The following is a 27,190-nucleotide window of genomic DNA, read 5'->3' on the forward strand; positions in this document are numbered from 1 at the left end:
CGCCGGACACACACTCGACGCAGTCTTCTCGTCCTGCACAGACATCGACTTCAGCCACGCCACAGAGCTACAATGGACGGACCACAGCTGCGTCCACTTCACCTTCAAGAGAACGACGACCCACCACCACCAGCAACAGGCCGCCCGCAGAAGCTGGAACAAGATCACAGCAGACCAGCTCGCCACCTCCCTGAGCCAGCACCCTCCTGCCAGCTCAGCGAACCCCAGCCAGGCCGCCGACAACCTCACGAAGTGGATCAGCAACTGCGCGGACGAACTCGCCCCGCTGAGGACCCCGCCCAGCAGACCCGGCAGCAAGAAAGCCCCGTGGTTCACCGACGAACTCAAGAGCTCCAAGAAGAACTGCCGAGCCCTCGAGAAAGTCTGGAGAAGGGATCCTACACCGGACAACAGGACCACCTTCAAGCTGGCCACCCGGAAGCACCACCAGCTGATCCGCGCCACCAAGAAAACTGCTTTCAAGGACCGGCTGGACAACAACGCACACAACTACAAGGAACTCTTCAACATCGTGAAAGAGCTATCCAACCCCAGCGCAGGAAACAACGACATCACCCCATCGCAAGACCTCTGCAACTCCCTCGCTTCATACTTCCACAACAAGATCGCGGACATACACAACAGCTTCAACAACCAACCAACGCACACCAAGCCCGAACAACCACCCCTCACCACCACCCTCCACGCCTGGACCCCGATCAGCACCGAAGACACCATCCGCACGATGAACTCCATCCACTCCGGATCACCGACCGACCCCTGCCCTCACCACGTCTTCAACAAGGCTGACGCTGTCATCGCACCCCACCTGCGAGACATCATCAACACATCCTTCGACACCGCCACCTTCCCTGAGAGCTGGAAGCACGCCGAACTCAGCGCTCTACTCAAGAAACCCACAGCGGACCCCACCGAACTCAAGAACTACCGCCCCATCTCGCTCCTCCCGTTCCCAGCCAAAGTCATCGAGAAGACCGTCAACAAGCAGATGGCCGCCTTCCTCGAGACGAATGGATCCCTCGACCCCTCACAGTCCGGCTTCCGAGCCAATCACAGCACCGAGACCGCCCTCATCGCCGCCACCGATGACATTCGAGCCCTGATGGACAACGGAGAAACAGCGGCCCTCATCCTCCTAGACCTCTCCGCAGCATTCGACACTGTCTGCCACCGCACCCTAGTACAGCGCCTCAGCAACGTCGGAATCCAGGACAAGGCGCTGGAATGGATCATCTCCTTCCTCGACGGAAGAACACAGAGAGTCCGTCTACCACCGTACAAGTCAGAGGCCACCGAAGTCATCTGCGGCGTCCCTCAAGGATCCTCACTGAGCCCCACCCTCTTCAACGTCTACATGAGCCCCCTCGCGGCCATCGCACGCCAACACAACCTCAACATAATCTCCTACGCCGACGACACCCAGCTGATCCTCTCCCTGACCAACGACCCCGCCGCCGCCAGAGCCAACCTGCACGAAGGGATGAAAGAGGTAGCCAAGTGGATGACGACCAGCCGCCTGAAACTGAACTCGGACAAGACGGAGGTCCTCATCCTGGGCTCCTCACCCTCCGCCTGGGACGACTCCTGGTGGCCTCCCGCCCTGAGCACCGCACCCAAACCGACAGACCATGCACGCAACCTGGGCTTCATCCTGGACTCCTCCCTCTCCATGACCAGGCAAGTCAACAACGTCTCCTCGGCGTGCTTCAACATCCTACGCATGCTACGGAAGATCTTCTGGTGGATCCCCACCGAGACCAGGAAGACCGTCACCCAGGCCCTCGTCACCAGCCGACTGGACTACGGCAACACCCTCTACGCCGGTACCACCGCCAAGCTCCAGAAGAGACTCCAGCGGATCCAGAACGCCTCAGCCAGACTCATCCTCGACATCCCACGAACCAGCCACATCTCCGGACATCTGAGAGACCTGCACTGGCTCCCCGTCAACAAAAGAATCACCTTCCGCCTCCTCACCCACGCACACAAAGCCCTACACGACCAAGGCCCGAGCTACCTCAACAGCCGAATCAACTTCTACGCTCCCAAACGCCACCTCCGATCAGCCAACCACGCCCTCGCCGCCGTCCCCCGCATCCGAAGAGCGACTACAGGAGGAAGGTCCTTCTCCTACCTGGCCGCCAAGACCTGGAACTCCCTCCCGACCGACCTGCGCCTGACCCAAGACCACCTCTCCTTCAGGAAAAAGCTGAAGACCTGGCTGTTCGAGCAGTAGCGGCACCCCCCCACCCCCAGCGCCTTGAGACCCTACGGGTATGTAGTGCGCTCTATAAATGTCATTGATTGATTGATTGATTGATACAGTCTTTGCAGAGCATGCTTATCTGCAGCAACGCATGTTACTAGTGGAAAATGTTACATTACCTGTGAGCCTTTGTTCATAACGAGTAGTGCTACAAATTAATGTGTACTCACCCTCCTCCCCAGAAGGGTGTGGCTCTTATTGCAGATCTCTTTTATTATTTAACATACTTTCACAATACACATGGTGCATTGTTTGCACTCCCCACTCGATACTAGCTGTCATCTGCTGCGCGGAAACCAGTCAGACGTATTTCTGAAGCATTTGTCCGCCAAGATGTAAAACGAGCTGCTTCTTGTTCGGCTGCTCTATAAACACTGCATTTGAAGAATATTAGAGTTGGAGGATCAATGGCTGCATGAAGGACAATAAGTCCAGAATCTGTGCTTTAAGTGGGAGAGACCACAATTATGAAGTGCCCCTATTTACTGAGCAGAGTGTTTGGAAGATGGAACGCTTGCAGATAGGAAGCCAGTACAAGTTTTTAGTATGGTTGATACCATTTGATGAGAATGCAGATTTAAAATCAAGGTGAGTTGCAGCATTTTCCGCTATTTGAAGGCGATTAGTCAATTATTCTGGCCAGCCCTGGTATAGGACATTTCAGGTGTGAAATTAGGAGTGCTTGGGTAACCATTTTTCAAAGGCAGAGATTATTGTTCTTGAGTATGACAACCTCTGGGCACTTAAGGCTTTTGGAGTGCAATATTTTTCATGCAGGTTGATGTTTGATGGCAGTCAGTATAATAGCAAATTACTTGCATTCTGGCTGATTGGTCCTTTAAAAAAAAAGAGTGAATCCTTTATCTTGCACCTTGTAAAGTGACCATCTGAAAGAAACATGTTAGTTAGATTCCTCACCTTAGAATATCCCAAGGCGTCAGACTGGATCCGGAAGATTTTTCGTCAGCAATACCCCTTGCGCGTCGCTAGGCGTCGTCTGCGGCTCCACGTCCATCGTCGGCGTCGTGCACCGGAATGACGTCGTCGGAGTACTTAGACGCCGCCCTCGCGCGCTGACGTCAGTTCTTCTTTTTTCCGCGCCAGTAAGCGCAGATCCGGGAGAGCTACCCCTTTAGTCAATTTTTGACTAACTTTTTTGACTCTTTTTGGTCAATTCTCGACTCTGGTGCCATTAGGATGCCTGGTTTCAAGGCCTGCGACGACTGTCACCGACTGATGTCGGTGACCTATCACCACCGCCGGTGCTTGTACTGCTCTCGACCACGACGCGGCGTTGTGCTCCGAATGTATGGCCCTGACCTCGAAAGCTAGGCGGGAGCGGTCCCGCAAGCTTCTCGAGCTTCGCCACTCGGCTCCGTGTCGCTCTCGATCCCGGTCCAGGAGGAGGTCCAAGGATCGGTCGCGGAGCCGCACTCAACATCGTCACTCGTCTGGCTCGAAGTCTTCGGGTAAGTCGAGGCACTCCAAGAAGTCCAAGAAGCGACACCGCTCTTCGGACTCCCCTCGCCGGTCGCGCGACTCGGCCGAGGGTCCGGGTGGTTCCACCCCCGCGGCTCCGCAGGAGCCGCAGGCGCCGCGCAAGTCCCCATACCCGACGGTCCCTGGGACTGACGCGACGCCGGCGGAGGTCAGTGCCTTCCACTCGGCCATGAGGAACCTGGCCCCGCCGTCGACGCCCGCTGGCGCGCCTTCGGGCCCCGCAGACTCTACTGGGCTACCTTGCTTGCCGGCGGCTCCGGCGCCGTTGTAGGCTCTGGCCCCGATGCCGCAGGTCCCCGAGGGGCCCGAGCCTGTGCCCCCGTCGACTCTGGTCGACCTCGTTACGCCTCCTCCGCCGGCGCCGACACCGATACCACCCCCGACGCCGGCTCCGGTCGACGTCGATCCCCGGTTCAGCCCCTTACCGGTCCCGACGCCGATGCGGCGCCGCCCGACGCCGCATCCGACGCCGCTAGAGACACATATTGTCTATCGACCGGCTCCGATCATTCCTCCTGTTTACCAGGAATTGGATGACGGGGGCGACTGGGAGGGGTCTGATGACCCTATGGCCCTTCAGAGCCAACTTGCAGAGGACTGGGCAGATGAACTGGGGGAGGCCAGTGGGTTGGATACCTCACCAGACACTGGATTCATCTCTCCTCCGACTGTGGCTTCGGAGGAGGGTGCAGCCTTTTCTGTGGTGCTGAGCAAGGCGGCCGAAGCCCTTGGGCTCGAGCTGCCTGCCGTGGCTGTGAGGACTAACATCCTCACTGAGGTGCTTCAGTCTGCCGCGTGCTCCACTGAGTCTCTGCTGCCATTCAATGAGGCCCTTACTGACGTTCTACAGGGCACCTGGTCCAAGCCCTCCACATGCCCTCCTGTGGATAGGAACGTTGCCAGGCGCCACCGCCCTGCTCCGGGCGACCCCAGTTTTCTGTCCCAACACCCCACCCCCGAGAGTCTGGTTATCCAGGCCTCTACCTCCCAATCCTCCTTCCCGTCCGCTCCTCTGGACCGGGATTTCAAGAGACTGGAACAGTTTGGTAAGAAGCTGTTCTCTTCGCTCAGTTTGGGCCTGCGGTCTTTGAACACCGCCTGTCTCTTGGACCGTTATTCCCACTCTCTGTAGGATGCGGTGGAGGACGTACTGCCACTGTGCCCGGAGGAGGCTCGGGCGCGGCTTTCCTCTTCCCTGGCCGATGGGAGAGATGCAGCGCGCCATGCAATCCGATGTGGGCTTGACACTACGGACTCGCTGGGTAGGGCAATTTCTACCACGGTGGCGCTTCGACGTCACGCCTGGCTGCGGTCCACGTCCTTTTCAGGGGATGTCCAGACCACCCTCATGGACATGCCTTTTGATGGCGCTTGCCTTTTTGGTGAGAAAGCGGACAGTGCGCTGGCTCGCTTCAAGGACTCCCGGGCTACGGCCACGTCCTTGGGCCGCTCGGCCCCGCGGCCACAATCTTCCGCTTTTCGCTCCTTTCGTGGCCAAGGAAGGGGCACCTCCTCACGTTCGCCTAGCCACCGGCCGCAGAACCAACATGCACGCGGTCGCGGACGTGGTTTCCGTCGAGGCGGTACTGGAGGACGACGCGGTCAGTCCACATCCACCCCGGCAGCATCCGCCTCAAAGCCTTCCTAGTCTGAGCTTTCAGGCCCATTCCACGCCAGTGGGCGGCAGAGTTCGCCATCACCTGCTCCACTGGCGGTCCATCAAATCGGACAGGTGGGTGCTGCAAATCGTCCGAAGGGGCTACTCCCTCCCCTTTGAGACGACCCCTCCAGCCATGCCACCGCAGCACCACCGTATCTCGGGGGATCATTTGAATCTTCTCCACGAGGAAGTTTCGGCCCTCTTGGCCAAGGGGGCCGTCGAGCGCGTTCCGAGCCCAGAAGTAGGTCGTGGTTGTTATTCCCACTACTTTCTGGTTCCCAAGAAGGGCAAAGGGGGCCTACGCCCTATCTTGGACCTCCGGAACGTCAATGCCTTCCTCCGGAAGGAACGGTTCAAAATGTTAACTTTGGCTCAGGTTCTAGCTGCCCTCGACCCTGGAGACTGGATGGTAGCGTTGGACTTGCAGGACGCATATTTCCACATCCCCGTCCTGCCGGCCCACCGGCGTTACCTGCGGTTCACGGTGGGTCAGGAGCACTTTCAGTTCACCGTGCTCCCCTTGAGCCTTACAAGTGCCCCTCGGGTGTTCACAAAAGTGATGGCGGTGGTCGCAGCTCATCTGCGCAGATCAGGGGTTCCAGTCTTCCCCTATCTCGACGACTGGTTGTTGAAGGCGGGCTCGCCCCAGACAGTCGTCTCCCACCTCCAGACTACGGCGGATCTCCTGCATTTGCTGCGGTTTTCCATCAACGTGCCGAAGTCACACCTGAGCCCCTCTCAGAAGCTCCTTTTCATCGGAGCGGTTCTCGATTCGGCGCAGTTCCGGGTTCATCCACCGGAACAGCGGGTCCGGGATATACAGGCTCTGATTCCCATCTTTCGGCCTCTATCCTGGGTTTCGGTCAGGCTAGTGTTGCGGCTTCTGGGGCTGATGGCCTCCTGCATCCTACTAGTGCATCACGCCAGGCGGCGCATGCGGGCTCTGCAGTGGGACCTGAAGTTTCAGTGGGCTCAGCATCACGGCAACCTGTCCGACCATGTCTTGATCTCGGAGGGCACTGCACAGCAGTTGCAGTGGTGGCTCATGAACCGCGATTGGGTCACGGGCAAGAGCCTCTCCCTACCCCTACCGGAGCATGTCGTAGTGACGGATGCGTCCCTCCTGGGATGGGGTGGCCATATGGGAGAGGCGGAGGTCAGAGGCCTCTGGTCTCCGGCGGAGTCTCGCCTCCACATCAACTTGTTGCAGCTGAGAGCGATCCGGCTCGCACTGAAAGCCTTTCTTCCCTCTGTCCGGGGAAGTGTCGTGCAGGTGTTCACGGACAACACCACCGCAATGTGGTACTGCAACAAACAGGGCGGGGTGGGGTCGTGGACCCTTTGTCAAGAGGCTCTGCGCCTCTGGACATGGCTGGAACACCAGGGCATCACCCTGGTGGTTCAACATCTGGCGGGCTCTCTGAACGCCAGAGCAGACAAACTCAGCCGCCGGTGCATGATGGATCACGAATGGCGTCTGAACTCCGAGGTGGCGCAAGGTCTCTTTCAGCAGTGGGGAGAGCCTTGGTTAGATCTATTCGCCACCGACGAGAACGCGCAATGTCAGCAGTTCTACACGTTGGAATTTCCAAGGCGGCACTCGCTCGGCGACGCTTTTCGTCGCAAGTGGAGTTGCGGTCTGTTGTACGCCTTTCCGCCTATACCACTTCTGCCCAGAGTGCTGAAGAAGATCAAGCGCGACCGGGCCCAAGTCATCTTGGTGGCTCTGGATTGGGAACGAAGGTACTGGTATCCCGAGCTGCTCAGTATGTTGACCGATCCTCCGATACGTCTGCCCCTTCGGGAGGATCTTCTGTCGCAGCAGCAGGGGACGGTCCTCCACCTGAACTTGTCCAGCCTCCACCTCCATGCGTTGAGATTGAGCCATGCCCCATGGCAGTTGATGCCATTTGACTTGCCTCCTGAAGTCTGTGATATCATTCTGGCAGCCAGGCGTCCCTCCACAAAGACGGTATACGCCTGCCGGTGGAACAAATTAGTGGCATGGTGCACAGCAAAGGCTGTGGATCCCCTTTCCGCCCCTCTTTCTGAGGTTCTCCTCTTTCTTCTTTCTTTGGCCCGGCAGGGCTCTGCCCTGGGCACCTTGAAAGGTGATCTTGCTGCTCTCTCTGCCTTCTTACGGCTTCCAGATCAGCCCTCTCTTTTCAAGTCCCCTGTAGTGTCACGCTTTCTTAAAGGCATTACTCACACGTTCCCTCCTGTCCCTTTCGTAATGCCTCAGTGGGACTTGAATCTTGTCTTGACATTCCTGATGTTCGCTCCCTTTGAGCCTCTTCACAATGTTCCTCTTCGTCTTCTAACTCTTAAGACTGCTTTCCTGGTAGCCATCACCTCGGCTAGACGGGTGAGTGAGCTCTAGGCTCTATCGTCCAAGCCTCCTTTTCTATCTGTTCATCCGGACAAGGTTGTCCTTCGGCCTCGTCCTTCCTTTCTACCGAAGGTGGTGACCCCCTTTCATCTTGGGCAATCTGTCACCTTGCCCTCCTTCTTTCCGCCTCCGCATCCTTCCAAAGAGGAAGAGCGGCTCCACCGGCTGGACCCAAAACGTGCGCTCTCCTTTTATTTGGACCGCACTAAACAGTTCCGGGTGGACGACCAGCTTTTCGTTGGCTACGTGGGTGCAAAGAAGGGAAAAGCTGTACACAAACGGACCATCTCCCGGTGGGTCGTTTTGTGTATAAAAATCTGTTATTCCTTGGCAAAAAAGGAACCGCCTGTTGGGCTGCGTGCCCATTCTACTCGGGCCACAGCGGCTACTACTGCTTTGGGACGGGAGGTCCCTTTGCAGGACATCTGTCAGGCGGCAACGTGGGCTTCGCTGCACACGTTTGCCAGGCACTATTGCCTGGACAGCCAAGTCCGGAGGGATGGCTTCTTTGGCCGTTCTGTCCTCCAGGACTTTCTGGTGTGATCTTGGTTCGCAGACCCACCACCGGGGTTGGTGTTCTGCGGGTCTATCGAAGAGTTAGGCCTTGAGGTCCTTCCTGAATTGAGGCAGAAACAGTGATTGGCTGAGATGTAGAGGCAGGGAGTTCCAGGTCTTTGTAGCGAGGTAGGTGAAGGATCTTCCTTCAGCTGTGGTCTTGCAGATGGTGGCCAGGGCCAGTTGAGCTGAAATATCTGGTGGGTGTGTGGAAGGAGAGGTGCGGTTGAGGTATGTAGGTCTGGCATTGTGGATGACTTTGTGTACATAGCAAACACAAGGTGATGATGGACGGAGCACTGAAACCTTTCAGACACTCACCCCCAGTCACAGATCTGGGTTGAGTCTGAACTGGGGTGGTGAAGTGAGCTAAAGAACGGTGATGGATTCTACACAGATCTGTGACTGGGGGTGAGTGTCTGAAAAGTTTCAGCGCTCCGGCCATCATCTGCTTGTGTTTGCTTTGTTCGTCCTAAGTTGGCAGGGTCCCTTGCTCACTTTGCCACTGGATTCAAGCTAGCCTGGCTAATGAGGGCTGTTAGCCCGAAACTGGTCCCAGAATGCTTGTTTCCGGTCCAGGGAAGACATGGCTTGGTAGTTTGGGCTGGACTGTCACCATGAGGCACAGGGTCAAGACTGATTTGCATATAGCTGTGTCTGAACTGGGGTGGCGAAGTGAGCTAAAAAACGGTGATGGATTCAACCCAGATCTGTGACTGGGGTGAGTGTCTGAAAAGTTTCAGGGCTCCGTCCATCATCTCCTTGTGTTTGCTTTGACTTTGTATGCATGTATGAGGAGCTTGAAGGTAATTATTTTGTTGATCGGAAGCCAGTGGCGGTCTTTCAGGAGACTGGTGATGTGGCTGTGAAGAGGGATGTTCAGGATGAGTCTGGTGGAGGCGTTCTGGATGCTCTGTAGTTTTTCTAGGAGCTTTTGGTGGCACCGGTATAGAGTGCGTTGCCGTTGTCCAGTCTGCTGCAGACCGTTTTCCTGGATTCGGTGGGGATCCACTAGAAAATCTTCTGCAGCAAATGGAGCGTGTGGAAGTAGGACGATGAGATGGCGTTTATTTGGCACTTCATAGAGAATTAGGAGTCCAGGATGATGCAGAGGTTACATGAGTGGCCCGTGGATGTGGCGGGGGTTCCGAGCGCTGCAGCCCACCAGGCGTTGTTCCAAGCTGAGTGGGTGGAGCCCAGGATGAGGATTTTGGTCTTGTCTAAGTTGAGCTTGTGGCAGTTGTCCATTGTCCAGGTCGCATCTGCCTTTATCCCGTTGTGGAAGTTGCTCTTGGCGGCTGTGGGTTCATCTTTGAGGGAGAGAATCAGCTGGGTGTCGTCGGCGTTCTGATGGCTGCAAGCGGTGCCATGTAGATGTTGAAGGGGTGGGGCTTAGGGAGGATCCCTGGGGCACTCTGCAGCTTTGTTGCTGAGGCCAGCGTTATGGACTTTTGCACAGAGGGTGGGACGGGAGACTGTGTTGAAGGCTGCCTAGAGATCCAGTAAGATGAGGGCTGCAGGTTCGCCTCATTCAGAAGGGTGTGGATGTCGTCTGTAGAGGCAAGAAGCGTGGTCTTGTCCTGTGGTTCCTTCTGAAGCCCGACTGGGAGATGCCCAGGATGTGGCTTGTTCCGAGGAACTTGGAGAGTTGGGCGTTGACGGCCTTCTCGATTACTTTGGCTGGGAAGGGGAACAGAGAGATGGGTCTGTAGTTCATGAGGTCGGCAGGGGGTTGATCTCTGCATGTTTTCATAAACAGCTTTCCTTGGGGGTTTTCTTGAAGAGCCTTCCACCCCTTTCTGAATGTTTTGTCATATTTTCATTAGCAAACATTAATGCAGCTCCAGTGCCAGTTGCTCTTTTTCAAAGCTTATGGACCTAGGGGAGGACTGTGGCCCATGAACTTTTCTTCCATTTCTTCTTGGTTGGTTTTCTGGTATGTACTTTATTTTATGTTCACTTTTTAAATTACATTTATTGATATGTGGGTTTTAGTTCATCAGAGATTCTCAGAGGAACTCCCTAGTTGACAAGCATTGGCATAGCCAATAGGTCTCGCCTTTGGGACCTTATAAGTGTTTTGCCATGCAACAGTTGTTGTTGCACTAAGGATATTGTGCTGCATAACTAAATACTTATAAGGTCCCAAAAGCGAGACCTATTGGCTATGCCAATGCTTGTTAGTCCCGTGCATGAAAGCCAAACACTATTTTTTTATGGAGTAGAGAGGTGTGTGGTTCAGCCACCTGCCTAGTAAATGCATACACGATCTCTTTGGTTGTGGCGCAGCTGCTATTACATGCCAAACAATAATACTCATCTAATGAAGAACTTAATGAAGAATTAAAGAACTTAAGACGCGTAGATGAAAGGAGAGGTGCGCGCCGGACGGCAAGCACGCGAGTGGTAGTGGTGCGGCAAAAGTGAAAGCAATCGCGCTAAAAGCTGGCGGCTCCGCACGTTCACGCAAGCGCTAGGCCAGCAAAACGGTGTGGTTGCACTTCGAAAATCCTGCTTACTATATGTCTCGCCAAAGCAGCTCATGCGCTGGCTCAGGCGAGACCTAAAAAGTACTATTTAGTCATTTTAGATGCAGGTTCCGATGGTTTGTATACAGTGTCAATAAAAACATAAACCAAGAATATACTTTACAACCTTTTTGCCTAAGTAATTTCTCAAACTTGCACCCACTATACATTTCAGACATGTGGCATGTTGAAATTGTATTTGAATAGCTGGAAAACAAGATAGTCTGATGGGATTTTCATGTTAGATTTTCAGAAGCCGGCAAACTTTGAGTGCCTTTTTGTAAAGGTATGGTGCTCACTTGTTTCTTAGAGCAGTGGTTCTTAACCTGTGGTCCAAGGACCTCTGAGGATCCGCAAAGCATACGGGGGGGGGGGGGGGTCTGCGACTGCTTGAAAAATTAAGAAATATTAACCGATTAATAAAGTTTATAGGAACAAACAAATTGTACAGTTGATAAATGTAAAGCATTCTGGAAATGTGAAGGAATTTGAAATTACAAACTAATGCTAAAAATTAAGGTAGTATCCTCCGATTGACTCATGGGAGCAGTGCAAGTGCATCAAACTGAATATAGTATTGATGATGAGTGGCCTCAATTGAATGGTGGAAAGCTCCGACATTCCCATTTACATTTTATTTATGTTTAATTTGCTTGTGAATTAAGTAAAATATTTTGTCATTTCAATATTTGGTGGATGCTTGTTTCTTTATTTTTTCTGTATTGTTTTGAGATTCAAATTATAAAAAATGCTCAGGTCATGGTCGGTGGCTTCTAGTAATTGCTCTGCAATCCCGGGATTCCAATAAGGATTAAGTGGGACTGTTAAATTGTTGTCAATCTGCTATTGGTGCAATGGAGACCATGCTAACCTCATTTTGGTAGAAAATGATGGGCCAGGTGAAACTCTTCTCAAATTAAATAGAAGTGATGATAGAGGCATTTCAAGGAGCCATAGTTCCACCTAATGGTGCTTTAGTTGCAGTTTCCTCAAAGTTTCAACCCGTCTGTCAGCCTGTTAAAAACATTTCTAATAGCGTTCAGGCCTCCCAAGAGATATCTGTCAAGGATCAACCAGCTTCTACCCAAAACACTATGCCATGTATTCACCTCCCCTCCCGGGTCAAACCCACCCCTGTCTTTTTCCAGAAAGTACCACCTCTGTCCCAAACAGGCCAACTGTATAATCTTCATCTACCACCAGAAAGTAGACCATATGAAGTAACTCTAGAAGGATTTAGTCCTTTGGAAGAAGGAATCCATGAGGACTGTCAAAGCATTATAAACAGAGCAGCACACTGGTGCAGGAAGAACGCAGGGTGCCCCTTCTGTTTGGTTGACAAAATCATCATGGCCCTCAAGGTGAATTGGGTAGGTCCAACTCCAAAAATCTCAAGGTGCGATTGCATGGTTTCGAACTTTATAGATTCTGGCTGTGTATGATTCCCTTTGTCCCGCTTGAATCACCCTTCTACTCCTCATTCACAAGTTCGGGCCCACGTTTCTTTTATTGCCCACCCATCTTAAATGTTGCCAATGCTCAGAATTTTCCAAAACACAAGGGTGCATTATGTCAAAATGTTGTGACCCCCTTAGGTAACTCCAGTCGTTTAAGGCCATGTGTAGTGTCACAGAAAATGACTGATTGTTTAAGACAGCCGGACAAAATTGAGAAACCATTAATTTGAATGTCAGTATGACAACTGTCCCCCGTGCGCAGCCGACTTCAAGCTTAAACCTGGCCCAAAATTCTAATAAGTGTGGCCAGAATCTTATATTGCTATCACGGAAAATTGCTGGAATCTGCCAGACACTAGCCACTGAAGACTAGCTATCGCTTATTTGAACTTTTGATGTAGTATGTTGCCAGGAAACATGGGCCATATACCTTATTTATATTGATGGGTTTAAATCTTATGCTCTCCAGCAATTCTGTCTCCTGTCGAATTGACCCACATATATATTTTTCAAAGACCTGATTGGTAAGGATATTTTTTGCCGCCTTTCTACCAATGCTGAGCCTAGTATGATTTGAGAAAGTTATATAGTAATCTGTGGTACTTATGCTCTTTTGTTAACAAGAAATAAGCCATCTATAATCCGCCCCCTCCATCCTTGGTTTAATTCAGAGTGCATGTTGGCACTCAATGCCCTTAAAAAGGCCACTAATATGGTCACACAAAAATCTGATGTAATTAGGACAGCAAGGAAGAACTATACACAGGCGATAGAAGTGAGAAAAAGAGAAATTAGCGCCACAGCCTGGGAAGAGCTCAATAAAGATAATTGATGTACTTATGGCAATGCTTTTGTATGGTATGGTCTCTCGAGCTTTGTTAATAAAAAGTAAAAAAATAAAATAAAAAAAAGAGAAACTTAGAACTTTGATGCCATTAGTTACAAATGGACTCAGAACACTTGGTTCGAGGCATATGAGCTGCAGATTGTACACTTAGCATAGGTCGCCATCTGGTGTTGGGCCCGGATGTTTGCAGTTTGTTTTTCTTCTTGGACCGTCTTTGGAAGTCACGAGTTTGGTGACTCCTCCTTCGGTCCGTACTGCGCATGGGCTTCGGCTCCATCCTCAGATTGTTTTTTTCCGCCATCGGGCTCGGATGTGATACTTCGTACTCCGGCTTCGAACTTCTACGGTTCCAGCCTCGACGGAAAATCCTCGATTCTTCGAGTTCCTTCATCATCTTCATCTCTCGAAGCGGCACTTTTTCCATCCCGTACATCGACACCGGCCTTCGGGCCCTCCGCGACTCCGGTCCCGGCCGATGGAAAGGACTCCGTTTAAAAAGTGCCCAAAATGTGGGTCTAAATTTCCCCACACCGACCTCCATCAGGTGTGTAACCTTTGCCTCTCTCCGGAACACGAGGCTCGAGACTGCCCCGCCTGCAAGTCTTTTCGATCGAAGAAAACGATCCGAGATCGAAGGGCTCGACGCACCATGGCGCACTCATCCTCGACAGCTCCACCGGACATCTTCGGAGACGACGCCGAAGCTTCGGGGCAGACACACACCGAACTGGGAGAAGACATCGTCAGCGCTTCCGAGGCCGACGACTCCGACCTGGAGGACGTAACACCAGGACAGCGGGCCGTGAGTACAATGCCCCCTCCCAGCCCCGCACCGAAAACCAAAGAGACTCCGGTTACTCCCTCGCCTGCCGGCCTGGGCAAAACCAAAACCAAAGCCTCGATCACCCCACCTTCGGGCCCGGTGTCGAAGCACTCAAAGTCTCACGGCAGCTCGGGATCGAGCCAGCCGACGCCCGGTGCCGATAAACACCACTCGGCACCGAAGCCTGCAAAATCCAGCTCGACTCCGAAACCACCGGTGCCGAAGCCTGGACACTCGGCGCCGACCAAACACAAACAGAAATCGGTCGGCACCGACGCTCCGGCGCCGAAACAGCATTCGACGCCGAAACACACGGAGACCTCCAAAAAGCAGGGCGTACACAGAACATCGAAACCTCCGGTTCCGAAATCGCCGGTGCCGACAGACGACTCGGCGCCATTGGCTCTGTTTACACCAGACCCTTTACAAAAGACTTTGTCCAGAGATCCAAAGACTGGCCTTTTGACTGTGATTACTAAGAAGCGTCGCCTTGAGGCTCCGGCTCCTCCTCCTCCACCCAAAAAGAGGGACTCAGCTACTTCTCCCCTTAGAGTACCCTCCCCACTGCCACCCCCCCTCCCACCACCACCCCCTCCACCTTTACCTCACTACGATCCGGCCCCATCCCCAGACCCGGATGACGGGGACCCGGACAATGACCCAGGGGACGCCCCAATGGATCCCACTCCACCAGGGACCCCAGATCCATGGGAGGATTATAATAACCCTGATGTACCCAATGTACCTCAAGACGACCTATACCCATCAAGGCCGTCTCCTCCAGAGGACTCTTTAGGGTTTCACCATTTAGTGCAGAGAGCAGCACACTACCATGGGGTGGACATGCACACGGAACCAGTGGAAGAAGACTTCCTACTGGATACATTTGATTTACAAGATCGTTCCACTGCTATTTTACCCATGCTTAAGGGTGTCACCAAGCACGCTACAGAGGTATTCAAAGACCCTGTCAGAGCCAGAGTACTAAACCCTAGAATAGAGAAGAAGTACAAGGCGGCACCCACAGACCCTGCATACATCAAGGGCCCTGCTCCTCTAGATTCCCTAGTTGTCTCCACAGCTAGAAAGCGGGCTAACTCCCAATCCTCAGGAGATGCCCCACCACCAGACAAGGAATCTAAACTTCTGGACGCGTCTGGTAAACGCACCGCCTACCAGGCTGCAAACATGTGGCGCATTGCAAATACACAAGCACTGCTTGCGCGATATGATAGAGCACACTATGATGAATTAGAGGCTCTTATGCAGCACCTTCCAGAGAAATACAAACGCCAAGCTCATGACCTGATACAGGAGGGCAAACTAATCACAAACACCTCCATTAAGTGTGCCCTCGATGCAGCAGACACTGCTTCTAGAGCCATAAACACCAGTGTCCTGCTTCGCCGCCATGCCTGGCTCAGGATATCAGGGTTCAAGCCTGAGGTCCAGACATCAATACTTAATCACACCTTTGACCAGCAAACACTCTTTGGCCCAAAGGTAGACGAAGCGCTCGAAAAAATGAAGAAAGATACAGACACAGCGAAGTCTATGGGAGCGCTCCAGACCCAAGCCTCTAAGCGTTCCTTTCGACGCTCGTCCTTTCGTGGCACAGGTAGAGGCTCCTCCACCGATAATGCCTCTACCTCCTACAAATCCCCTCCTCAAAATACCTTTTCAAAGGGCAACCAAAGAGGTGGTTACAGAGGCAACAACAATAAGGGCAGGGGCAAAACCAACAATACCCGTTCTGCCACCCCACCCGCACAATGACTCCCCTTCGCTCCCCCCAGACCATTCCACTCCGGTCGGGGGCAGACTACAAGATTTTATCCACGTATGGGAGTCCATAACATCGGACAAATGGGTGACCCAAATCATTCGGTCAGGGTACTGCCTCGAGCTAACATCTACCCCACCCAATATCCCACCAAGGCACCGTCCAATGTCCCAAGAGCATTCCACACTGCTCAAACAAGAGGTACTCTCGCTCCTCCAGAAACACGCCATAGAGCAGGTACCCGACAATCAACGAAATCTAGGGGTCTACTCCCTATATTTCTTAATCCCAAAGAAAGACGAGACCCTCAGACCCTTTCTGGATCTCCGGCCTCTAAATGCCTACATACATTCAGACCACTTTCACATGGTCACCTTACAACAAGTCCTCCCACTCCTCTGCCAGGGAGACTTTCTCACAACACTGGATCTGAAAGACGCGTACTTTCACATTCCAATACACCCCTCTCACAGAAAATACCTCAGGTTCGTGGTGGACGGGCAACATTACCAATTCAAGGTTCTCCCCTTCGGGGTCACCACTGCACCACGGGTGTTTACCAAATGCCTAGCAGTAGTAGCAGCACACCTCAGACGTCAACATGTTCACGTCTTCCCTTACTTAGACGACTGGCTCATAAAAGCCGCGTCCTACCACCAATGCGTGCAACATACAAACAGCACCATCCAACTGCTTCATCAGCTAGGCTTCACGGTGAACTACCAAAAGTCCCACCTCATACCATCTCACACAAAGCAATATCTCGGGGCCACCATAGACACCTCAAAAGGTATTGCCTATCCAAACTCAGCCAGAATCACAAGCATTCTAGCCTTACGCAAAATATTCCTTCCTCAACACTCTCTACCAGCAAGAGTGTTTATGAAGCTCATAGGGATGATGGCGTCTTGCATCTTCATAGTGCCCCATGCAAGACTCCACATGCGTCCACTTCAGGAGTGCCTAGCACAACAGTGGAACCAGGCCCAGGGTCAGCTGACGGATCTGGTGTTGGTGGACGGCCGCACACATCACTCTCTGCAGTGGTGGAACACCACAAACCTTTCCAAGGGACGGCCGTTCCTGGACCCGGTTCCCCAAGTGACTCTAACAGCGGACGCATCGCTCTCCAGCTGGGGAGCGCACCTCTTACACCTCACAATGCAAGGTCTATGGACGCCACAGCAAAAAACGCTCCACATCAACCATCTGGAGCTTTTGGCGATCTTTCTAGCCCTAAAATCTTTCCAAAAGCAGATTTCAGGCAAAGCAGTCCTCATTCGCACAGACAACATGACTGCGATGTATTATATACAGAAACAGGGGGGGACACACTCTCCCCAGCTCTCCCGCTTAGCCCAGAGCATATGGAGATGGGCAATTCCCCAAAACATTTTTCTCCTGGCACAACATGTTCCAGGCGTACAAAACACCATAGCAGATCTGCTCAGCAGACAGACTCAACAACTACACGAATGGGAACTGCATCCACAAGTTCTTCACCCATTCTTCCGACAGTGGGGGCATCCTCAAATAGACCTCTTCGCCACCCACGAAAACAAAAAATGCCCAAGCTTCGCCGCCAGATACCCACACCCATTGTCCAAGGGCAATGCGATATGGATGAACTGGTCAGGCAGATTTGCATACGCCTTTCCACCTCTCCCACTAATTCCATTAGTGGTCAGGAAACTACAACAGCACTCCCTCACACTCATTCTGGTAGCTCCGACGTGGGCCAGACAGCCGTGGTACACCACGCTACTACAACTATCAGTGGTACCACATCAAAAACTGCACCTTTCCCCATGCCTCCTAACCCAGAACCATGGAGAAATCAGGCACCCGGACCCAGCTCAGCTCAACCTGGCGATCTGGCTCCTGAAATCTTAGAATTCGGGTACCTTAACCTTCCCCCTGATTGCATGAACATCATCATGGAAGCCAGACGTCCTACCACTAGAGCATGCTATGCCGCAAAGTGGAAAAGATTTGTAATGTACTGCCGTAACAATACAATCAACCCTCTAGATGCATCCATACAACACATCATATGCTATCTGCTCCATCTTCACAGGTGTAACCTGGCGTATTCATCCATACGCCTACACCTAGCAGCGATCGCTGCCTATCTACAAAACAGACAGCATTTGTCACTCTTCAGAGTGCCCGCTATTAAAGCCTTCATGGAAGGCCTCAAACGAGTAATTCCTCCCAGGGCACCACCCTCCCCTGTATGGAATCTAAATTTGGTCCTTACACGACTAATGGGTCCGCCCTTCGAACCAATGCACAAATGTGAGCTACAATTTCTCACCTGGAAAACAGCTTTCCTTGTAGCTATCACTTCCCTTAGAAGGGTTGGTGAAATACAAGCGTTCACCATACAGGAACCTTACATACAAATGCATCACAGCAAGGTCATACTTCGAACTAATCCGAAGTTCCTGCCCAAAGTCATTACCCCCTTCCACCTCAATCAATCAGTGGAATTACCTGTCTTCTTTTCGCAACCCCAATCTGTTGCGGAAAGGGCCTTACACACACTAGATGTGAAAAGAGCGTTGCTATATTACATACAAAGAACGCAACCCTTCAGGAAGACCAAACAGTTGTTCGTTTCCTTTTCTCCACCACATAAAGGCAACCCCATCTCAAAATCAGGGATAGCTAGGTGGATTGTAAAATGCATACAAATTTGCTATCAGAAGGCAAAGAGAACATTATCTGTTCCCCCTAAAGCCCACTCTACAAGAAAGTTAGGGGCTTCTATGGCTTTTCTAGGGAATATACCCTTAGATGACATATGCAAGGCAGCCACATGGTCTACACCGCACACATTCACAAAACACTACTGTGTAGATGTGCATTCCCAGCAGCAAGCTAGGGTGGGCCAGGCTGTACTAAAAACACTCTTTCAAACAGCTGCAACGGATACCGGTGGTCGCCGCTAAGGTTGGGTACTGCTATATAATCTATGCTAAGTGTACAATCTGCAGCTCATATGCCTCGAACGGAATATGCTACTTACCAGTATGCATCTGTTCTTGGCATGTAGAGCTGCAGAGTTGTACACGCCCACCCGCCTCCCCGGCTACCTGTATCCGTTCCAGTCCATCTTATTTAGATACAACACACATGGGTTTCTCACTGTTATTACTACGCTCCATCATTTCCCTGTTGGCGAAAAACAATCTGAGGATGGAGCCGAAGCCCATGCGCAGTACGGACCGAAGGAGGAGTCACCAAACTCGTGACTTCCAAAGACGGTCCAAGAAGAAAAACAAACTGCAAACATCCGGGCCCAACACCAGATGGCGACCTATGCTAAGTGTACAACTCTGCAGCTCTACATGCCAAGAACAGATGCATACTGGTAAGTAGCATATTCCTTAGGGAGGCCACAGTCGATTCCTGGAGAGAATCCATTATGGTACTTCAAAAGTTCAAAATGGCTTTCGCCTGGGTTTAGGGACCACCGAGCAAGCAGTCAATCTATCCTTTATTATGGGAAAGTATGTCAAAGGCAAGAGAGCTGTCCTTCATATGGCATTTATGGACTTTGCTTGTGCTTTCAACTTGGTTGACAGGAAGAAACAGTGAGACACAACTACCAATGTATGCTGCACACTTCATGGAGAGTATACACACACCATAAAGGTGGGAAGAGGGTTTAGGCAGAGCTGTAAATTAGCTCTGTTATGTGTATTTATTTTACAATAATTCTTTGGATACAGCCTTGGCCTTTTGTACTAATGATACCCCTAGAATTTGTTCTGGTCCAGTCCCAGTTCTTTACGCAGATGGCACAGTTTTAATTGCACAAACAGCTAATGGCCTGCAAACTCTTTTAAAATGGTTTTAATGTTTTTATGATAAACTTAAAAGTGAACCGTCAAATCTTTTTTTAACCTGTGGCCCTAAAAACTGTAAAGCTAAACTTTTTTTTTTCTATCGGGGAGACCCCAATTGCCAAGATTTCCAAGTTTAACTATTTAGGTATTTTGTTAGAAGCTGATCTGACACAGGGAGACTAATACACCAAAGAACACACAGAGTGGGGTTGTGTGCGAATCTATTTTTAGATTTGCAAAAATATTTGGCCACAAGCCAATAAAGGAGATGACCTAACTCTACAAGAGTAAAAGCTTCGCAGTAAGAACATATGTAGCAGGCGTGTGGGGTTACAAAGCCCCGGAGAAGAATGCAGGCTACCTAAAATACGTTTCCTTGCAGGCTTTTATCTATTCCCAAATCTACCTCAAGTTTCTTTTCACATTTCGAACTGGGCATGGGCTTTTTGGAAGACTGTAAAAATGGCTCCTCTTTTACTTTGGGTCGAAATATGGAGTACCCCTGAGTCTGGTTTTTCCAGCTGTGTTCTGAGTGATTGTCTAAATTCAAGTGGTAATAGTTCCATTCTATGGTTGGCATACGTTAGGAACACTTTTATTGACCTGGAACTAAGAACACTCTTTTATTTCGGAGACGGTATTGGACCACAAACTAAGGCCTTAGTAAAGCACAAATTCCTCTCACACAGAGAGGAGGCTAGAATAGAGAGAGCGTTAGATATGGTGTCAGTCTTTAGCTATATGCCAATCTCCACAAGGCCTGGGACAGAACCCTGGAATATAGAATCTATCTGACAAGGCTTTAGACTAAAAACAATCCATTTCTACGTCGCCTGTCCCTTTTCAGAATCCTGGTTTGCATCCATACCATGTTGCCCATGTGACAATTCTACTACCCAATCCACGGTGCACTTCATGGTATTTTGCACTTTGTATCACACTTTGAGAGCCCATTTTTTATGTCCAATTTTAAAGTATGAGCTCTTTACATCTTACCAAGAAGGGATGATCTTCTTAAAATGTTTATCTTCCCCCAAAACTTGTTTCTGTTCTTAATTATATCTCTGCTGCCATTAAACTGAGAAGATATGCTTTACAAAAATGGAAAACTATTTGCTTACACATGTAAAAAAAAAGAAATTCTTCGGTTGAGATTGGTATTCATTACCGTTTTATGTATCTTTTAAGCTTGTTGATTGTAATATATTCTACTATGTGCTTTTATGGTCAATACCATAACCGAATAAAGACTAATGAAACTAAACAATTGACTGGGGGTCCATAAAAGTCAAAAAGTTCAAGAACCACTGTCCTAGAGCATTTTTCAGTGAGGGTTCTTCCACTCAAACGGACATTAATGCACCTGCATTCATGACAGAGGTGGCGCAAGAGTCTTTCCAGCGACATGTTCTGCTCTATCTTTAACCACTCTGGTTACTTCCTCTGGTTTTTTTGTTCTAGTAAAACGTGTGTGGGATGTCTTTTCTAGATAAAACCTTGGTTTCTAAATCCTCAGTGTCTCGTGACCTGTTTTGCTGGATTTCATATGCAAAGCAACAACATAGGTTATTTTCTGTAATTTTTTAGAAACACTTTCTGGATATCTGAGAACATTAGACATGGGTTACTAAACCAGTGGTGAGAAACATCTCAGGCTTGGCCTCTTTAGTTACAAAGAAGGAGCCTCTGTAGTGTCATTTTTCACTGCCTCCCTGTACGAAAGTGGCATATTACATGGTATGGCTGGGTAGCCTTACCATGTAATAATATCACAATACCACAAAGATGTTCTTTGGATTTATACTAATAAAGCCTTAGCTCAGTCCTGGTAGACTGGCAAGGATCCGTCAGGTTTTAGTAAAGAAACATGTGTTAAGTGCTTGTATGTGATTTCATAGAAAAATTATTTCATGGAATACCATTACTGAGAAAACATTTCATCTAAACTGTTTAATGGAAATTTTCAGAATGAATAGCATTTACTTTCTCGTAGAAACCAATTCATAGAAAGTCGTTTTGGTCAAAGTTGGCTTTTGAATGCTTATTTTCTTTATGTAAATGCAATGATTGCAAGTCTTAATTTCAGAAACATTTGTGTTGGATATATGTATTTCAGTGCTTTACTTCAGGAGACATTATTTCATGTTTATATTGTCTACATTGTCAAACAATTACTCTGGATGCTTCTAATTCTGTGAGCCATCACCACCCGTAAACCACATCCATTGCTGATCCCTCACAACCCCTAAATACTATCAATCTATGCCCCCTAAAACTCCTCACCACACCTAAAGAACACTCAGCCCTGAAGCCTAAAAGCCTTTTCTACCTCAATAATCCACCAAACATGAACCCTAAATTCACTCACTACCTCAAATTTACTAATACCTGAACCCTAGAACCCCTTTCTATGCCTAAACCCCTCCCATACCGCTTAAAACACTGCAGCACGTGCAAACTCCACCCTTCCTTGAACTCTAAAAAAAAAAACAAAAAAAACTCACTTCCCTTAAACACCAGCCATCCATGACCCATAAGAACTCATCACCCTAAACTACTCATCCCTGAACCATAAAAACACCTTTTTACATCTAAACTCCACCCGTTCCTGAATCTTTAAAACCCCTCACTACCCTAAACTCACCCCATCCTGAATCCTAAAAACTCTTTACCACCCCAGCACGTTACCCATAATCGAACCTTTAAAAGCCCTCACCAGTCCTATACTCCGCCCATCCATGAACCCTAAATTCTTTTGAAACCCATACACTCCCATCCGTCCCTGAAACCTAAAAACACCTCACACGCCTAAACACCACTCTACCGTGAACCCTAAAAAGCCCTCACCACCTCTTCACTCCACCCATCTCTGAAGCCTAAAAATCCCATTCTATGCCCCAACACCAATTAATTCTTACCTCGAAGAACCTCCTCCTCACCCTAAACATAATCCTTCCCTAAACTCAAAAATCCCACAGTAGTCCTAGATTCCACCCAAGATAAATTTAATTTTAGATTTTCTCTAAAATTATCTTTCCTTTAAAATGCAAAATGTTTCCTTTAATTTTCGATTTTTTTGTATTTCCTTAAAATTGTCTTTTCTTAAAATTGGCCATGAATTGGTTTCATCCAATGTGTGGTTTCTGTTTTTGTTTTTCTAAAAAGTCACCTACAACCGTGTTAAGCATTTCAGAGTACCAACATGGACGATAAGTAATCGACATGACTCGAGAGGAATCCGTCAGTAATTTATACAAATAGTGTTTTCTAATCATAATTTAGGCACCAAAACAGAATAGCATACATGTAACTTGAGTTACAGATTTTTTAAGCATTATTAAATCAGTGCAGAAAAATACATAAACAATATAACATTACGGTCAATGGGAAAAACCACTAGTGACAATCAGTCTGTTGCAGATCGAGTTATGTGGAACCCTTACAGGGTTGCAGTAAACGGTATGCAAAAAGACGACCGATCCACAACTGCTAACGTTGAATGATGGTTGCACTGTGTTTCCATTGAGTGTGGGGGTCGGTTACTGGATTGGTGACCAACACGCCTTGGCAGCGGTAATCACAGTGAAAAGGTATTGGGACTTCACTGGGTCCGGGGGAGTGATGTAGCGTCCTGAAACTTCGAGATAGGCGAGACTACAGTGCCCACAATACACTGGGCTAACTGGATTTGGGGGATCCCACGGAGCGCCCGATGGCCAGCGATTCTTTGGTTCTGGCGAGTGTTTTTACCTGTAGTATGCAGGGGACTAGTGCCAATAGTCCACAGGAATCTTAGGGTGTTTTGGGCTTCCATTTGGGTCTCTCTCATTGAGAGTGCCACATTTTTGCCAAGGACGAGGGTTGGCAGAGTCCTGTTGTCAATTACACGGGTCTCCTCTTGGTCCTTCCTTGATGCAAGTTGTTCAGATCTGAGGTTCTGGTGTCATGGGGGTCTCCTAAATCATAGATAATGGGGAGTTAGGGGTGTGGGAACTAGTAGCCAATGGGCAGCTAGTCCCTGCAGCTAGTCTGCCCCTGAGGTGACAACATGAGGAGGTGGGGGGGGGGAGGGGGAGGGGTGTCGGTGGAAGTGTGCAGGTCACCTTTTCTATCCAGAGCCCTCTATTTTGCCACTCCAAAAGATGGCAACAATCAAATTGTGGTGTAAAGACCAGGCTGCTCACCCTGGAGATGTGGCTAGCCTTCTGAGGGTGTACACCTCCTTGCATAGCTAATTTCCCATCTGCCCAGGTGCCTATGTGCCTGGGGCAGAGAGAGCTTTTTCCTCCACTGGGAGTCAGCCCTGATCCATATCAGAGGTGGTGCAGTCTTTGAAGCTCAACGCCTTGATGTGCCACCTCACTATCCTGCTTGGAAGGAGGGAGGTGTAACCTCCTTCCTGCTCAAGCCTTTATCCTGACTCCTGGGAGTGATCACACTGCCTGGCAGGAGGTCAGAATCGTGTCTTGGCTGCAGCAAGAAAGTGTGGGTTGGTGAGCCAGAACCCAGTTAAGCTGGGGCAACCAGGTGGACAACCTCTAAATTCGCCACCTGTGTTCATTGCCATGTCAGCCCGGGCACGAGATTTGTGTCAGGGGTGAGAATGCATGTTGTTTGATACCAAACCTGGCATATTTTAGTGTTACCCTAATGGAGTTCATGAGTACCCGGGTGGCTGCCCATGTTATCTTAAGGAATGCTAACACTTATAGTAGTTTTCAATGGGGAACGCCACTATAGGGACATACAGGTGTACACTTATATGTCCTCACCTTTAATATACTGCACCCTGCCTCCTTCAGTAAGGAGGCCGACCTTAGGGGTGTCTGTCATATATTATAGAAAATACATGTTGAGGGTACAGTCAAGTTTGAGCAGTTTGCACTGCTCCTGCAGTCTAAAATGGCAGACCTGCTGTCAGTAGTTTGCTTGGGTTGCTCAGGGTGGCACACAACCGTGCTGCAGCCCTGGGACCCTTTTACCACCTATGTCCTGGTTACCTTGGTACCATATACTAGGGACTTATAAGGGAGTCAAGTGTTTGCCAATTTGGTATTACCAATTCAAACATAACAATTTTGGGAGAGAGCACAGGCACTGGGTTCTGGGCAGCAGACTAACCATCAGCATTTGGAGCAAAAAGTGGGAGGGGCGACCATACAAAAAGTGGCACTTTCCTACACTCATAAGTTTATATTCATAGACTGTATGGAACCTTCTCAAACATTTGGACAAAATATTAGTTGCTTACCTTATTGACTTGCTCTGATGGTCCTGCACTGATCCCTTCCTCCAGACCACCCCCATTCTTTGTTTATGCCTATATGTAACTTGGTCTTTAATGTAGAGTTGTAGTTTTGTTGCCCTAGTGGACATGTTTGAAGGATGGTGCTTGGATGTAGGCAGGTCCATGTTTTCAAAAGTGCTCCGGTGCCCACCATTATCAAGAGTGACATGCCATGATTATGGTGGAAGAGGAATAGTAGGGCTCAGATTACAAATGTCACTATGTTAAGTATCCTGTATACACATCATCTTTCACCCTAACACTGTCATCTTTAGTAGTGAAATTGATAAACTAGACTTTGTAGCACAAATATTATTCAGGTCGTACAGTTTAATATGTTCTCTAGAAAGATTTTATTACTATTTTTTTTATCATCCTGACTTAAATATTTTGTTGTTAGGTGGTTACATGCAAGCTGTCAGAGTCTTAACACAGAGGAGGAAGTGGAAAATGCAGCTGACAGTGGTTTTGACTGTACAATGTGTAGACCATATGTGACGCCAACTCACGGTAAGTGACTGTTTGAAAACCATACCGTCTTTCTTCTTCCCCCTTTGCATAGGGATGATACTACGCCTATTCTCAATGGAATTCTTTAATAATAATAATAATAATAATAATAATAATGTAGAAAGCCAGGTAAATTAGCTCCTAATCAGATAAGCATTGTCTCCCTGACCTCATGAAGTGTGCCCTTCAGAAGCTACTTGGCACAAGGTGGTAGGCTTTCTCTGGATCTGATGTGCAAACGTGCAAAAAGAATGCTCAAATGAAGAAATCATCCAAAAATCCCAAACTAATTTAGTAAAATGAAACAAGTATTTTTATAATTGAAATAAGACCAAAATGACAAATCTTAAATGATGTAGCATTTCAAAGTCCATTCTGCATGGCCAGTCAGAGTTGAACTGCATTTTTCGCAAGTGGCCTTTAGAGGTGCCCTCCCACTCCAGTAATACAGCACTACTCCCTGCTCTGGGCTACCTACGGCTTCAGTCAGGCCGGAGGGGCTGAATGAGAGTATGTCGTTTTGTGAAGGCTGGCACAGTTAACTGCTTCCAAACTTCAGAGTTTCTTTGGGTTGTGTGCCTACCTTACCCCCCTCATGGCAGAGAAGATTCTTTGGTCCATCTGTTTCTGCCGGAGGCAGTAGACCGGTTCCCACTTTTCCTAGTCGAGGATTTAGATATTGGTGCTGACAGGATTATTCACTTTCAAGATACCAGTGATTTAGAAATTGGCTTTGTCAGTCCCAACAGAAAAAATCTTTACAGGGACCAGTGCAACATTGGTCTGCTTCATGCACACAGTACTTTCTGGTGCTCATTTTGTGTCCCTGAAGACCATCAGGCATTTGGCTCACTTGGATCATCTTTGAGAAACATACGTCCTTGAGATATGAGTGGCTGGTGGATCCTTTTTGATTTAGAGTTCATTCAGCGGAGTCCTTTGGGCTACTGTGTCATTCTTTCTATCCTGCAGACTGTTTGGACTGGTGAAACTCAACAACCGATGAAGATTCCAGGTTTATTTCTATGCTTTGACTGGGTGGTGACTAGTCTCCCAACGAGCAGATTACACCAGATGTTGTGTGGCTCGTCTGTTCAACACTTCTGCCCCATGCACTTTGAGGCTGACAAATTCCACACCACATGAAGGTTGCAGAAATACTCTGAAGTGTAAACATGACCCCTTCAGATATAGCAGTCCTAGCAGAGGTGGTGGGAAGTCTTTACCCCAAAACGTTGCCCAGTTTACTACAGGTTACTCACAGCTAAAATCCTGATGCAGCTGTGATCAGCTTGAAGCTTTTCAAAATGTCACCACTCTTATGTGATGAATTTGGAAACCTTCAGAAAAGGACACTTGCATTCACTTCCTTTCTTGTTAAGGCAAAACTGTGCTCACCCAAACTGGTTTGATGACCTAGGATTCCAGTCCCCCCTAGGAAAGCTATATATTTCTTAATTTGTTATATTTTATGCTGCCCTAGACCCCCTCCTTATGTATTCCTTTTTTATTTGTTTAATCAGACCATATAATCCATCAACAAAGAACAAACTTAAAACAGAAAAAATCAATATATTCCATGCAAGGAGATAAAGAAAAGAGTCAACGAAAGCACCAGTGCACATTTAAAGTTTTCCCTCTATATCGCCAAGTCGACTCCAGCAATTTAGAGACCGAAAATGTAACTCAAGGGCTGGTAACAATTGTACA

General features: G+C 49.3%; 1 protein-coding gene across 9 annotated transcripts in view; it reads left to right on the plus strand.

Moving 5' to 3' along the window:
* The window catches only part of KMT2C (lysine methyltransferase 2C), a 1,736,691-nt gene that overhangs the window by 607,893 nt on the left and 1,101,608 nt on the right, over window positions 1-27,190 (plus strand). For all 9 annotated transcript variants that reach the window (XM_085632007.1, XM_085632012.1, XM_085632004.1 and 6 more), the window contains exon 20: window positions 25,371-25,480. In XM_085632007.1, the coding sequence (XP_085488133.1) occupies window positions 25,371-25,480 (110 nt within the window). The remainder of the gene's footprint in view (window positions 1-25,370; window positions 25,481-27,190) is intronic.

This window comes from Triturus cristatus, chromosome 10 (assembly GCF_964204655.1).
Source record: "Triturus cristatus chromosome 10, aTriCri1.1, whole genome shotgun sequence".
Lineage (NCBI taxonomy): Eukaryota > Metazoa > Chordata > Amphibia > Caudata > Salamandridae > Triturus > Triturus cristatus.